This window comes from Dama dama, chromosome 10 (genome assembly GCF_033118175.1).
Source record: "Dama dama isolate Ldn47 chromosome 10, ASM3311817v1, whole genome shotgun sequence".
Lineage (NCBI taxonomy): Eukaryota > Metazoa > Chordata > Mammalia > Artiodactyla > Cervidae > Dama > Dama dama.
Window position 1 is genome coordinate 13,419,451 of NC_083690.1, and position 13,514 is coordinate 13,432,964.

The window sequence follows — 13,514 nt, forward strand, 5'->3', positions numbered from 1 at the left end:
AAACAAACAAAACGCCTGCCAGCGTAGAAGACACAAGAGACACGCATTTGATCCCTGAGTTGGGAAGGTCCCCTGCAGGAGGGCATGGCAACCCACTCCAGTATTCTTGCCTGGAGAATCCCAGGGACAGAGGAGCCTGGCTGGCTACACTGCATAAGGTCTCAACGAGTTGGACATGACTGAAGCATGTACGTACTGAGGCTAAGCTGGCTAGGTGCCATTCATGCTAAATTCCCCCAAATCTTGTATGGTGGCCCTGGCATATAGTAGACCCACAACGTACATTTTATTAATAAATTATTAAATGGAGTTGGGCATTGCATTTGAGGAGAATCTTGCTGTCTTTTCTGAAGAGGCCGTGAGAGTAGCAGAAAAATGAACCACGTGGAAGCCAGGAAGCCTGTGTCTAGATCCAGCGCTGATTCTACTGTGCTGGCTGTCATGTGGAGCCCACAGCTCTGGTTGCTTCTCCTATAAGTGGAAGGCAGGGATCCTTGATCTCATTGGCCCCTCTGTCTCCATAAGTAAAGATCCCAGGCTTTACTCTGATTGACTACCTTGTCATGTGACCACTCACCTCTGAACAAATTGTTATGGTTATGAAATGTCATGTTATGTTAGGGCGATGAAATGGGTTATTTGTCATCCTGGGAGGATGGATGGGGGTAAGGAGTGGAGGGGTATGTCATCCAAACCATGTGGATTTAGAGTAGAGGTAACATGGATCCCCATCTGGAAATCGGGGCTCTTCCTGGGAGTAGGGTGAGTGAATGATTGGTATTTGTGTCAGTTATCCATTGTTACAATAATGCTGCATAATAAGCAACCTCAAATCTCATGCCTTAAAATTATTTAGCTCAGCACTTATTGGGGTTGGGGTCTAAGTGCCAGTGGTTTATGCTGATGCAGGAGGTTCTTCTAATCTCAACTGAATTCACCCATATATCTGGGGGTTGGCTGAATGTTGGCTAATGTAGGCTAGTTTCAGCTGGAAAGACTGGGGTGACTTGGTTCTGCTCCAGGTGTCTTTCATCCTCAGAGAGGGTAGCCCAGACATGTTCTCATGATGCGGACAAACATGCAAGAGAGCAGCCAAATGCCAAAAAGCACTTTTCAAAATTCTGTGTGTGTCATGTCTGCTCACCTTCATTAGTCACATGGAGGAACTTGGAATCCAGTGGTGAGGAAAGAGATCCTTCTTTTGGGGGGTGAATTTCAAAGTCACATAAAAAGAACATGGATATAGGGAACATGGAAGAATGGAGGTCCTTCATGCATCATCTAACACAGGGTACCAAATCTTATCATCTACACTGAGACCATCCTTTGCTACAGTACATTGGAAGGAGGTAGGTAGGATTAAGGAGAATTAACCTTTATTTCCTCCCTTTAAAAAAATCACCAGATGTGTAAAATTTCACTAGCTGGAAGGTTGATCATAAGACAAACCGAGTAATGAATTTCTGGAAAAAAAAATCTCCATCTAGGGAGCAGGATGAAAGGTGGTGAATGAGTGCACAGTCTCCATCTAGGACCTTTCAAGGCAGGGGATGCTGTGGTCAGCCATGGATGGACAATGAGGCCATCCGGCTTTGTTCAGTAGCCTTTCAGAAAGTAGTGACTGTCCAGCAGGACTGCCTAAGGGAAGAGACTTGAGGTTTCATCGGTCTGTTGGCAGCAAGACATTCACAGAGAGCTCCCTGCAGCCACAACCAAGGGGCCAATGGTGCAGGTGGACAACTTTAGTGCAAAGCCCAAGCCAGGAACTGTTTCAGAACCCTCTCAACAAAGGTAGCAGGGCCTCCACATAGGAGCTCTCAGGGCAGAGACAAAACGGGCCAGGCTCCTGTTCTTCCATCTCCAGTTTTCTCTCTTGGAGAGATAAGGCTTCAGGGAAGATGTGCAGCCCTATAAGAACAGCCAGGAGTCCTGGGTTTCATTAGAAACTGGTTCAAATGTGATTTTCTCTCCTTGTACCTCTGCAGTGAGGCCCAGAACCAGGTGAAATGGGGCTAATTTGCCATAAAGACAAATCTTTCCACTTTCTTCCTGGCTGTCTTCTGCCTGGGAAGCTGGGCTTTTTTTTTTTTTCCCCTACCTTTCTTATTTCTACCTGCTGAGACAGTCCCAGAAGCCTCTGTAGCTTTAGAGCATGTATTTCAAAAGGAGTGAAATACCTGGGTGCTTTTTTTTTTTAACATGAACTATTTCCCCTTTTATTTTTTAATTCAGCTTATGATGGAGAGAAAAAAATGTAGAGATCGAGAAAACATCCCTATATAAATAAAAAGTCAGTACTGTCCTAGTGAACCAAAAGGCCCCCTAAATACAGTGGCTTGAAAGAAAGAAGTATATTTCTGTTTCACGTCATCACCCCAAAGGGAGTGGTCCAGACCGTATTCCAAGCTGTCACTCAGGGACACAGCTTCCTGCAACATTGTTGCTCTGCAGACCCTCTACTGGATTGTCCTCGTCTGTGCTGTTATAGTTAGTTGTTGTCATGGCCTATGGGAAAGGGGAGAGAGGACACCCAGGACAACCAACTTTCTTTGAAGTGAGTAATATGAAGAGGAAATTGGATGCATCACTTTTGCTAACATTGCATTGGTGAGAGATCAGCTACATGGCCAAGTTTAGCTTCTAAGAAGGCTGGGGAAGTCTGGGGCTGGGTGGCCATATGCCCCCCCCCCCCAAAAAAAAAATGGTAGAAGAGTTCTGGGAGATAATAGCAGTATTTACAATATCATCTCATGTGGGGTATACATTTAAGGAGTCCTACTGTGCGCCGGGCATAGTGGTTTGTGTTTTCATGCCTTGTCTTGTTTACTTCTCTGCTGCACTGTGCAGAGTAGGTCTTCTTATCCTCATTTTGTATTCTTTTTATTTTTTGGCAATGAGGCGATAGTGGTTACTGTCTAATGAATACCTACCATGAAGCTAGGACATTGGTACTTCACATTATACAGTATAGTTCACATGATGCTCTTGAATACCCTAACCCCCTACCACATAGGCAGGCATTGTTATTTTTTTTTATCAGAGGATTAGTTTAAAATGCTGTGTTGGTTTCTGCCATATAACAATCAGCCAGCACTGTTATTTATTTTCAGTTTTACTGGGAGGGTATGAGGACCTAGGTAACTTGCTGAAGGCCTCCAGCTTGTAAATTGATATTTGAACTCAGGTCCGTGTGCTTTTCAAGTTCATGTTCTTTCTACTGTATTGTAAAGAAGATTCTACAGTTACGAAAAGCAAGGGTACATTCTTCCAAACTCTGCAATCTTCTGTATAAACCGGAAGCACTGAATCCTCCAGGCTCTCAGTCTCACTAATCTTTCTTTCTCTCTCAGCCTTCTCAGATCTTATTGCCAAAGTCTTACCCTCCAAGACTCTACTGTGGCTGTTGAAGTCTCAGTGTAGGATTCAGAAGCAACACTCAGAACCCTTTGTCACCATCAAAAGTGATCTCTGCTCGCTGAATGGTGGGGAGGGCAGAGTGGAAGCAGAGGGAGAAGAACATTGGTGAATATCTCAGAATGGGCTCTCTCCACATTGTCATGGAGAGAATCGGTGTGATGTAGCATGAAACACCCAGGCAACCGCATCTACCTCATTGGCTCGGGATGGGGCAGGGAGCCAATTAAACGAGATGATTCGTCTGAAGCACCTGGATGTGCCTGGCTGGAGCAATGATGAAGCTTCAGGCTCCTCCCAGTTCTATGAGAAGCATATAGCATCTTACCCAACCCAGCTTTGTAACAGGAAACCACTTGTAGTTGGTGACTGCCCAGCACTCCAGCCAATGCCAGTGCATCTCAGAGGAGGTGAGACCCATACTCTTTAATGCAGTAGCCAGCTGAGTGTGGAGGACCTGGCAGGCAGTCTTATGACATCCCAGCTCCCTTTCTCCTGTCCCACTTTAAGGAAGAAAGCAGCAAACATATCTTGCCTTCAGGGAAAATTTGAGACTTCCAGTTGTGACATTTTGATATCGCCTTGTGTGAACAAGCTTTACCTGTATATCTCAATCTCTAGTGTTTGGAGAGGAGGAATCAAGAAAAGTGTTTTTCTCCGTGTACTTTTTACTCTGTCCTCCATCTTTTTTGGAGTTTGGGGAAAACCTTTTCTAGTGGATAGAAACTTGTTAAGGAAACAAGTGTTTCTTCTATCAGGTGGGCAGATGGCTAAATAGTGGTGAGTGTTGTTGCCACAGATTCGTAAATTCTAAGATACTTGGAATTCAGCCAGGTTCCCTGGATTCAGATCCCAGCATTGTCACTTGGACATGTTGCCAAAGCTCTGTTGTTTCAGTTTCCCCATTTATAAAAGGAGACCAACAATAGCACCGATCTCGTTAGGATATTGAGAGTGTGAAAGTGAAAGTGTTAGTTGCTCAGTTCTGTCCAACTCTTTGCGACCCCACGGACTGTAGCCTGCCAGGCTTCTCTGTCCATGGAATTCTCCAGGCAAGAATACTGGAGTGGGTAGCCATTCCCTTCTCCAGGGGATCTTCACAACCCAGGGATCAAACCTGGGTCCTCCTGTACTGTAGGCAGATTCTTTACTATCTGAGCCACCAGGGAAGCCTTTGAGAGTATTAAGTGGGGCAACAAATGTCCATTCCCTATCTGGGTACCTGGGGCAGAGCATACACTTAAAGGTGAGCTCTTAGATTACAGGTTACTGCTGGGGGAACTGGGAGGGAGGTGTGTCAGAGCAGCCTGCTGCTGTCTCCGGGCAGTCTGTTTAACCAATCCCTGCCTCCTGCACCTGCCTCCTTCCTAGCTCCCCTGAGCTATGGCTGGTAGAAAACATTCATGCCTCTGCAAGCTTCCAACCAGGGGTTTGGAGCTGGGCAGAAACCTGGTTCTCCTGCCTCAGAAGATCCAGTCTTTCCATCCCTGTGAGGCCCAGGTCATGAAGACATCCACAGTGTGGACGATGTATTAGAGAAACAGAACAAATTGGAAGCTGGACACACACAGAGGAGAGCCCTGTGAAGTCAGAGGGAAAGACAGGAGATGCTGCTACAGTCAGAGAATGCCAGGATTACCGCCACCACTGGAAGCTGGAAGAGACAAGGAAGGATGCTTCACTAGAGCCTGCAAAAGGAGCACAGACCCACTGACACCTGGCCTCCAGAACTGGGAAAGAATCCATTTCTGTTGTTTGGAGTTGCCTAGTTTGTGCCAACTTGTGCTGTGGCAGCCTTGGGAAACCAGTACGCTAAGTGAGGTCATAGCAAATGTGGGAAGGATGAGGGTGAACCAACAGCCAGGGATCAGGTTAGGCAGACCAAGTCATGCAAATCATTTGGATTTGATTTATAAATGTGATGGGAAGCTTATTTCGCTATATTCTTGGACCAAGGATAGGGATATGTGGGGGAATTAGTGAAAGCTTAGGTTGGGACATTGCTTACCAGGTGAAATCCATCACCTGAGACCCAAGATGAACACCAACTGAGAAAGAGCTGTGGGAACCTCTCCTTAAGATACCTTTGTCCCAAGGAAAGAAGGTAGGTGGGAGGCCACCTGCTGAGACCCTCAGCTATGTAGCTTGTTTTGAAAACTGGTTATTACCTTGACTCTTGCCATCCACGGAGGCAAAGCTCCATCCCACCCAGCACCTGTACCAGTGTCTGCTGCTAATTAAGAGAGAGACAGATGGAGGAAGGTACAGTTTAATTTTATAGCCTTAGTTCCTTCAAGGCAATTAGGCTTATTGGAAGGAAAGCACCTTTTTCATTCTTTCTTCCTCTCTTTAAATGAAGAAAAATCAAAACGGAGAGGACCAGTGATGTTGAAAGCCTCACACATCTGTTTCCTGGTCGGCTTGTTAGCCATCTGCCCACGAGATACCCAAGATGATTAGGTTAATGCATTTATTAACAGGGCTTACAAAGCTGCTCAATGAATCTGTGATTTCTTTCACAAGCAGCTTTTTAATATACTAAGACAGGGACCATAATGCACAATGCTGAGAGTGGCCAGGTAAGCATTTCTTTCCTGTCCTCAATACCTAAATCAGAGGGGATGAGAAAGAGGATTCCACGAAAATTGCATTTTCTGGCTATGGGAACAGTTCATCCACCTAACCACCAACCACATCCTTGTTGAAATAATCTCGAAAATAACTCTTTGAAGGACAGTTTCACACCCCAGGCAGCAAGTCTGTACTTGCTCTGCACTTGTAGAAAACACCTTTGAGTCTTGTGAAGGGAGGGTATCAGACAACAGATGTGAGTAATACAGTCCTCCCTACAGAACATTAGATGATTTGATAACCCCTTGTTTTCTTCACTTTATTACATAGATATCCTTTCAGTTTTTGAAACTACCATGCTACTTCCCACCTCAGGGCTTTTGTAAATGTTGTTCTGTATCAGTTATCTACTGCTGCATAACAAATTACCCCCAAACTTAATGGCTTAACATAGAAATTGCTTATACGGCTTGTGGTTCTGGGTTAGCTGGGCAATTATTCTGGTTTGGGCTGTCCTGGCTGTTCTTGTCCAGGCCTTCTTGGTATCTGTGGTTAGCTGGCAGGTGGGCTAATGGCTGTATGGTATCTGTATGGCTAATGGCAGGTGGGCTAATGGTCCAGGATGGTCTCACTTGGTATCTGGCAGGTACCAGGCTGCTGTTGGCTGTGGTGAATGTGGACAACTGGAATGCAGGTTTCTCATCCTTCAGGAGGCTAACTTGGGCTTCTTTTTGTACATGGAGGCAGGGTTCCAAGAGCCTGATAGCAGAAGTGGTAGAACTTTTAATAGCACAGATTTGGGATGTGCATGACATCATTTCTGCTAAAGTCTACTAATTAAAGCCAATGACAATGTCAGGTCATATTCCAAAGGTGGGGAAATAGACTCTACTTCCTACTGGAAGAAATTGCAAAGTATTACAGCTACTTTTGCAACATACCCTATGTGCCTTCACCTGGGTGCTATTTCTGCTACTTTTTACCTTCAGATGCCACCTAAAAGAGCATCCACAAGGATGCATTCCTTAACCAGCCCCTCATCCCAAGTGGAAAAATCCCCTTCTTATGTCATCTCATAGTGAGAACTATGCACCCATCACACATGGCAGGTGGAAGGAAGCAAAGAGGGGAAGAAGAAAGGAAGTAAGGATGGTTGGTTTGGATGACTGCTTCCTTTGTGCTTAGCAGGATGTCTGGCACAGAGTGCTCAGTAAGTGTTGGATTTAATCCAATGCCTCCTTCATAAACCAGAAGACAGACAAAATAGATGTCTTGAATAGTTACTCTCTTTCAGAATTATGCTATAGAGCTTCTATGTCTCATATAATTTATTCCTAACAATAAACCTCAGATTACTTATTTTATCCTCATTTTATACCAAAAGAATTAGCAATATAGGAGGTTGAAATTACCAACATCTCATATACTCAGGTTCTGATTCCAAAGCCTACAGACTTTTATGTCCCACCTTTGTACCACATACCAGACATTTTCAGAGTTCAGGGGTTTCCCAGTGCCAAGTTCACCAAGAGACCTATTCAGGGCTGAGTGTGGAGAAGGATGTAGGTTCTCCATGTGGCACTCCATGATTTCTTAGTGGGGGCTGCTTCTCACACCAGCACTGATATGGCAAGAGTTGCCCCTATGACTATTTTTGTTGTTCAGTTATTAAGTTGTGTCTGACTCTTTGCAACACCATGAACCGCAGCATGCCGGGCTTCCCTGTCCTTCACTATCTCCCAGAGTTTGCTCAAACTCATGTCCATTGAGTCAGTGATGCCATCCAACCATCTCATCCTCTGTTGTCTGCTTTTCCTCCTGCCCTCAATCTTTCCCAGCATCAGGGTCTTTTCCAATGGGTCAGCTCTTCACACCAGGTGGCCAAATATTGGAGCTTCAGCTTTAGCATCAGTCCTTTCAGTGAATATCCAGGGTTGATTTCCTTGCAGTCCAAGGCGACGCTCAGGCATCAATTCTTTGGTGCTCAGCCTTCTTTCTTTTTTTATCTAGAATTTTTTGAGAGGATATCAACTTGCCAATTTATTGGCACACCTGCTTCATATTCAGTTTCCTGGATTTGTCAGAAATAGGAATTCTCAAATGCATCCCTTGATCTGAGCTGACATTAGACTAGTCTGTTGATTGGAAAGAAGAATATGGGGATAAATGGTTCTGAATGATGCTGGGGGTGCAGAATGATGGTGGGTGAGAGTTTTAGCAAGAGACTGAAACAAGGAAAAGAACTTCCACTCCTACTATTGTCCTGATATTACCTGTGCTTTGTATTTTGATCATAATTTATTCACTGAATAATTATTGCGTATCTAACGTCTGTTAGGAACTAGGTTGGACATTGCTTATACAGTGGTGGGCAAAAATCAGACCCAGGCTCTCTTTCTTGAAACTCTAGTGGAAGAGTTAGACAATAATAAATGAACTGAATAAACAAATGTGGAAAGGCAGCTGTGACACATGCCCTGGAGAATGACCTGTCATGGAGGGATCTTTATCAAACTTTATATGAAGGAGGGGTGCCTGAGCTGGGAGGCAGCTGGAGATAAGTAAAGTGACTACTCATTTCTTTTTTAATTTTTTCAAAAAAAAATATGTACAGACAGCATGCTAGACACCAGGGCTGTATCTGTGGTTCTCAACTTGGGCTGTACATTAGAATCATCCAGGGAGGCTTTAAAGAAAAATGCCTGGGCCACGCCCTCAGAGATTCTGATGAAATTGCTTGGGAGAGGGATCCAGGAATCTGTAATTCTATAAGTATCATGCACCATGGTCAAGTGGGATTTATCTCAGGGATGAAAGGATTTTTCAATATCTACAAATCAATCAGTGTGATACATCACATTAACAAACTGAAGAATAAAATCCATAGGGTCATCTCAATCAGTTCAGGTCAGTCACTCAGTTGTGTCTGACTTTTCGTGACCCCATGGACTGCAGCACGCCAGGCTTCCCTGTCCATCACCAACTCCCGGAGTTTGCTCAAACTCATGTCCATTGAGTCAGTGATGGAAAAAACAGCTTTTGATAAAATTCAGCATCAGTTTATGACAAAAACTCTCCAGAAAGTGGGTATAGAGGGAACATACCTCAACATAATAAAAACCATAAATGACAAAGCCATAGCTAACATCATATTCAATGGTGAAAAGCTGAAAGCATTTCTGCTAAAATCAGGAACAGGACAAGAATGCCTGTTCTTGCCATTTTTATTCAACATAATATTGGGAGTCCTAGCCACAGCAATCAGACAAGAAAAAGAATTAAAAGGAACCTAAATTGGAAAAGAAGAAGTGAATGCTCTAAAAGTTCTCCCATGTGATTCCCATGCACTGCCAGTACAGAGAATCACTGAGCCCCACAAATGGAAAGATAAGGTTTCTTCTCTCTAAGCACTCACAGTCTGGTGAGAGCAAATAGATGGAAAATGGAAAATTATAAAACAGCACAGTCAGTGCTATGACAGAGAGAGCAGGGGTTGCTGAGGGAGCTTGGGGAATCAGGAAATGACACCTTAGCTTAGTCTTGAAGATGAATATCAGAGCATCTGGTGTAAATGAAGGGGTGAGACATGTCAGCTCCAACTTCTGGTTCTCTGACCAGCTCAGAGACCTTATTATAAATACTCAAAAGATTTGATAGTTCAAGACACTTATCATATTTCTACTTTGATGTCATTTGTGGGATTATTTGGTTACTTTCTGTCCTCTCTAGCAGAATATCCACTCCATGAGGTCGGGGACTTTGTCTTTTTCTGATTCTCCCTTATATTTTCAGTGTCTGTCACCTGGCCTATGCCTATTTGATGAATGACTAAACAAAATTGTTTGGAGAGGTTTTGGTAGATGGTCAACTTTGCATTTAGAAATATGCCTTTGGCTGCATAGGCTAGAGGGACATTTGGTAGATACAGCTGGAAGGACCTGTGGGTTAGCAGTTGTGCTGGGGAGAAGAGGAAGATGGCATCAGCTCCTGCTCCTGTGTTCCTGGCTTGAGTAGCCAGAGAGTTGGTGTTCCCACTCTCAAGAGAAGGAAGAACCTGAAGAAACAGACTGCGTGTTGTTGATGTATGCAGGCTTGGCCACCTTGAGTAGGAGATGCCACTTACTCTGTCCTGAAGATAACTGGATACATGAATTTTGAAGACCAAGCAGACAGTGTCAGAGCATCCTTCTGTTGAAACATTATGACACTGGAAACCTAGAACTTTCCTCTAGAAGACAGCAGTTTTACTATTGACTTGAATAACTCATTCCCATGTCGGTAGCTATCCCATGGTTCCTTTTGGAATTGATATTCTGTGTCTTCAGACAGCTCTAGAATTCAAGGAAGAGGGGAGCATTCTCTTGAAAGATTGCATTTTTGCAGGGATGTTTGTATTAAACATGGACAGAAACCCAACTTAAACTGTATGGAGCCTGGAAAGTTAACATGTGGCTTCTTGGGGCATCGTGCTGAGGAGTTTAAGTACAGGCCACACCTACTAGGAAAGAGCTCAATGAGCGCTTTCTGCTACAGAAGCAGAGGGGGGCAGGGGGCATATTTGTCCGCTTATTCCTGAAAGCAAACCTTTCCCTCTGCAACCTTTCAAAAGCATCAAATAGCATCTATTGGAGTTAGGTTCTACTTTGGCTCAGTCACTAGTGGTGAGTAACCTCAGTTAAATAATTTCATATGCCTTAGCTTGAAAGTTTCCTAATCTGTCAAACAGGTGTCATAATCCCCATCTTTACCACCTCTTGTAGTTGTTGAAAGGATCAAATGAGAAAATAAACATAGAAGGGCAATGACCTCCATGAATTTACATACATTCATACATGGAACAGTATGAGATGTTAGAAGTATGGGTAAAAGAGCAGCACATTTTTCTGGGCTCCTGAGAGATGTAAGCTCAAAAGTTTATTGATAACACGGTAATTTTAAAGGTATAGCGGCTCTCCTAATAAAAGAATTGTGAGAGAAAATAAAATATAAAGGCCTCAGAAGTTTATTAAATAAATTGAGTGAGAAGGAAAGGAAAGAAGGAAGAAGGGAGGGAGGGAAGAACAACAAAAAAGAAAGAAGTGAGTCATTCAGTGCTGTAAAGGATAATGAATGAAGTGGAAATTGGTGTAATTCTTTTGTAGCAAAGTTGTCAATATGTGTAAAGGGCCTTAATAATGTTTATACCCTTTGGCCAAGTAATTCTACTTCAGATCATTCATTTCAGGGCTGAATAGTAAATATTTCAGGCTATGTAACCTATGCAGTCGCTGTCACAAGTACTCAAATCTACTACTGCAGAGCAAAAGTGGCCACAGTAGGTAACAGAATGGGTCTGGGGACGATTCCAGCAAAACTATTTACAAAAACCGGTGGGAGCTAGATTGATCTGTGGGCTATAGTTTTCCATCCTCTGATATAGATTGAAAGATATTTTAAGAATGATTTTACATTCAGAATTCTAAATACAAAGAGAGCTTTAGTCTAGAAAATTCTCATTTCAGCTTCATTTATATTGGCAAAATGTTGGCACCGCTTGAATGTTCATCAATAGGACAATTGATTGATTTTTGTAGTTCTGCTCACTGAAATATTTGTAGGTATTAGAGTGCTCTTTGTTAGTGATTCATAAAAACATGTAGAAATGCTTGTTAGAAAGTGAGAAATTACAATTATTCATAACAATGATGATAATAACGGTGACTAACACCTAAGCACATTGCATATCACTTAACCCACTAAACAACCCTATGAAATAGTCTTTTTATTGAATCCACTTTCCTGATGCAGAAGCTGATGGTAATAAAAGTTATTTATCAAAGTTACACTGCTAGTAGGTGTCAGAAGTGGGATTTGAACACCGGTCTGCTTAACTGCTGAAAGCAAAAAATGAGAGCACTGATGCAAATTCCAAAGGAAGCTGTTGAGAAAAACAAGAGAAAATATACACAAGTCTTGATATCAATTGTTTGGGGCAGTAGCTGATAGATATGAATATTTTTCAATGTGTTCAATATCATCTCTAATGAGGAGGTATCATTTTCATCATGATGAAACAGCACTGGCATTTTATGAGAAAGGCAAGGAGGGCAGAGTGCTAGGTGTGATGGTGAGGGAAGAAGGATTGAGGTGGGGGAAGCTAGAGATTCCACTGGAGATGCCCTCACCTTCTTGGTTGTGGTCTTGTTTGTGAAGAACACATGGCCCTGTCTTCCTTCCTTCTGTCTGCTCCAGGTGGTGTTTCTAGTGTGTGTCTAGTTGGACTGTTGGCCCACTGAGATGCTGTTCTTGGGTTGACCTGGCCGATCCCTAACTGTCTTTCTCTCTCTCCTCTCTCTCCCTCTCTCTGCTCTCTCTTCCCCTCCTTCGTCCACCTACCTGTCCCATGGTACAGCCGACAAGGTAAACGATGACTTCTACTCCAAGCGGCGGCACCTGGCTGAGCTGGCTGCCAAGGGGAACTTACCGCTGCATCCTGTGAGAGTGGAGGATGAGCCGCGGGCTTTCAGCCCTGAGCACGGCCCCGCCAAGCAGAATGGACAGAAGTCCCGCACCAACAAGACGCCCCCCCACCCCCTGGCCTACAACTCCACCGCCAACTTTAAGAGCTGGGACCCCAAGGATCAGTCTCTCCGGCGGCAACAGGCTTATGGGAACAAGGGCAAGCTTGGCACGGCTGAGTCAGGCTCCAGTGACCCCTTGGGAACTCGCACCCCGCACTACCCACCCCCACAGCCATACTTCATCACCAACAGCAAAACGGAAGTGACTGTCTGAGCTGTCGCCACAGGGGACATCCTGGAAACCACACTCAACTGAGAGAGGCAAAAAATACCCCAGCCCACGTCTTCCCTGCCCCCCGCCAGCACACCCACCTTCACACTCACCCTCCACACCAACTGATGATAAACCTACTGGTGACATGGAATCATGCTTTTCCTGCGTCCTGCCTAACGCGTGTCGGCGGGCAGCTGAGCAAGACTGGAGCGTGGACGGTCCACAGTACAGCCAAGGGGTAACTTGAGGCACCCTCTTTCAACTTCAGGGCTGAGGTGGCCGACTCACACGCCCAAACCATGGGGCTGATTTTTTTCTTTTCCTCCTAACTTGAAACTGAAATCCATGATGGAAAAAAAAAAAAAAAGGTAGCACAATTTAGAGAAATTGTCCAGTTGAGCACATATACCATTTACCACGTGTTGTCTGTTTCTGGGTGAAAAAGTGAGAAAAGGGTGGAAAGGGTGGGGTAGAGAAAAGGGGTCGTGTGTGCCCATGATAAACATTTCCTAATCCCAGGAAGTAGTGATATGGACACAAAACTTTGCTAAGCATGAGATAGTAACTGGACCCCACCACCACCACCATGCTTTTAGTACTTTTCATATCATCAAGATTGGAAGCAAAAACAACATACACTCAAACTCACAAAAAATAAACAGACCCTGAACCCACCTACAGTGATGGGAAAGAGAGGACATTTTTAGACAACTCCCGTAAAGACCGTGGAAATGGGAGGGGTAGGCTTGTATGGC

General features: G+C 44.1%; 1 protein-coding gene across 2 annotated transcripts in view; it reads left to right on the forward strand.

The window, feature by feature from the left end:
- Nucleotides 1-12,942, forward strand: part of SHISA9 (shisa family member 9) — a 337,988-nt gene extending 325,046 nt beyond the window's left edge. For both annotated transcript variants that reach the window (XM_061153965.1, XM_061153966.1), the window contains one exon: nucleotides 12,377-12,942. In XM_061153965.1, the coding sequence (XP_061009948.1) occupies nucleotides 12,377-12,759 (383 nt within the window). In that variant the 3' untranslated portion in view covers nucleotides 12,760-12,942. The remainder of the gene's footprint in view (nucleotides 1-12,376) is intronic.
- The last annotated feature ends 572 nt before the right edge of the window (nucleotides 12,943-13,514 follow it).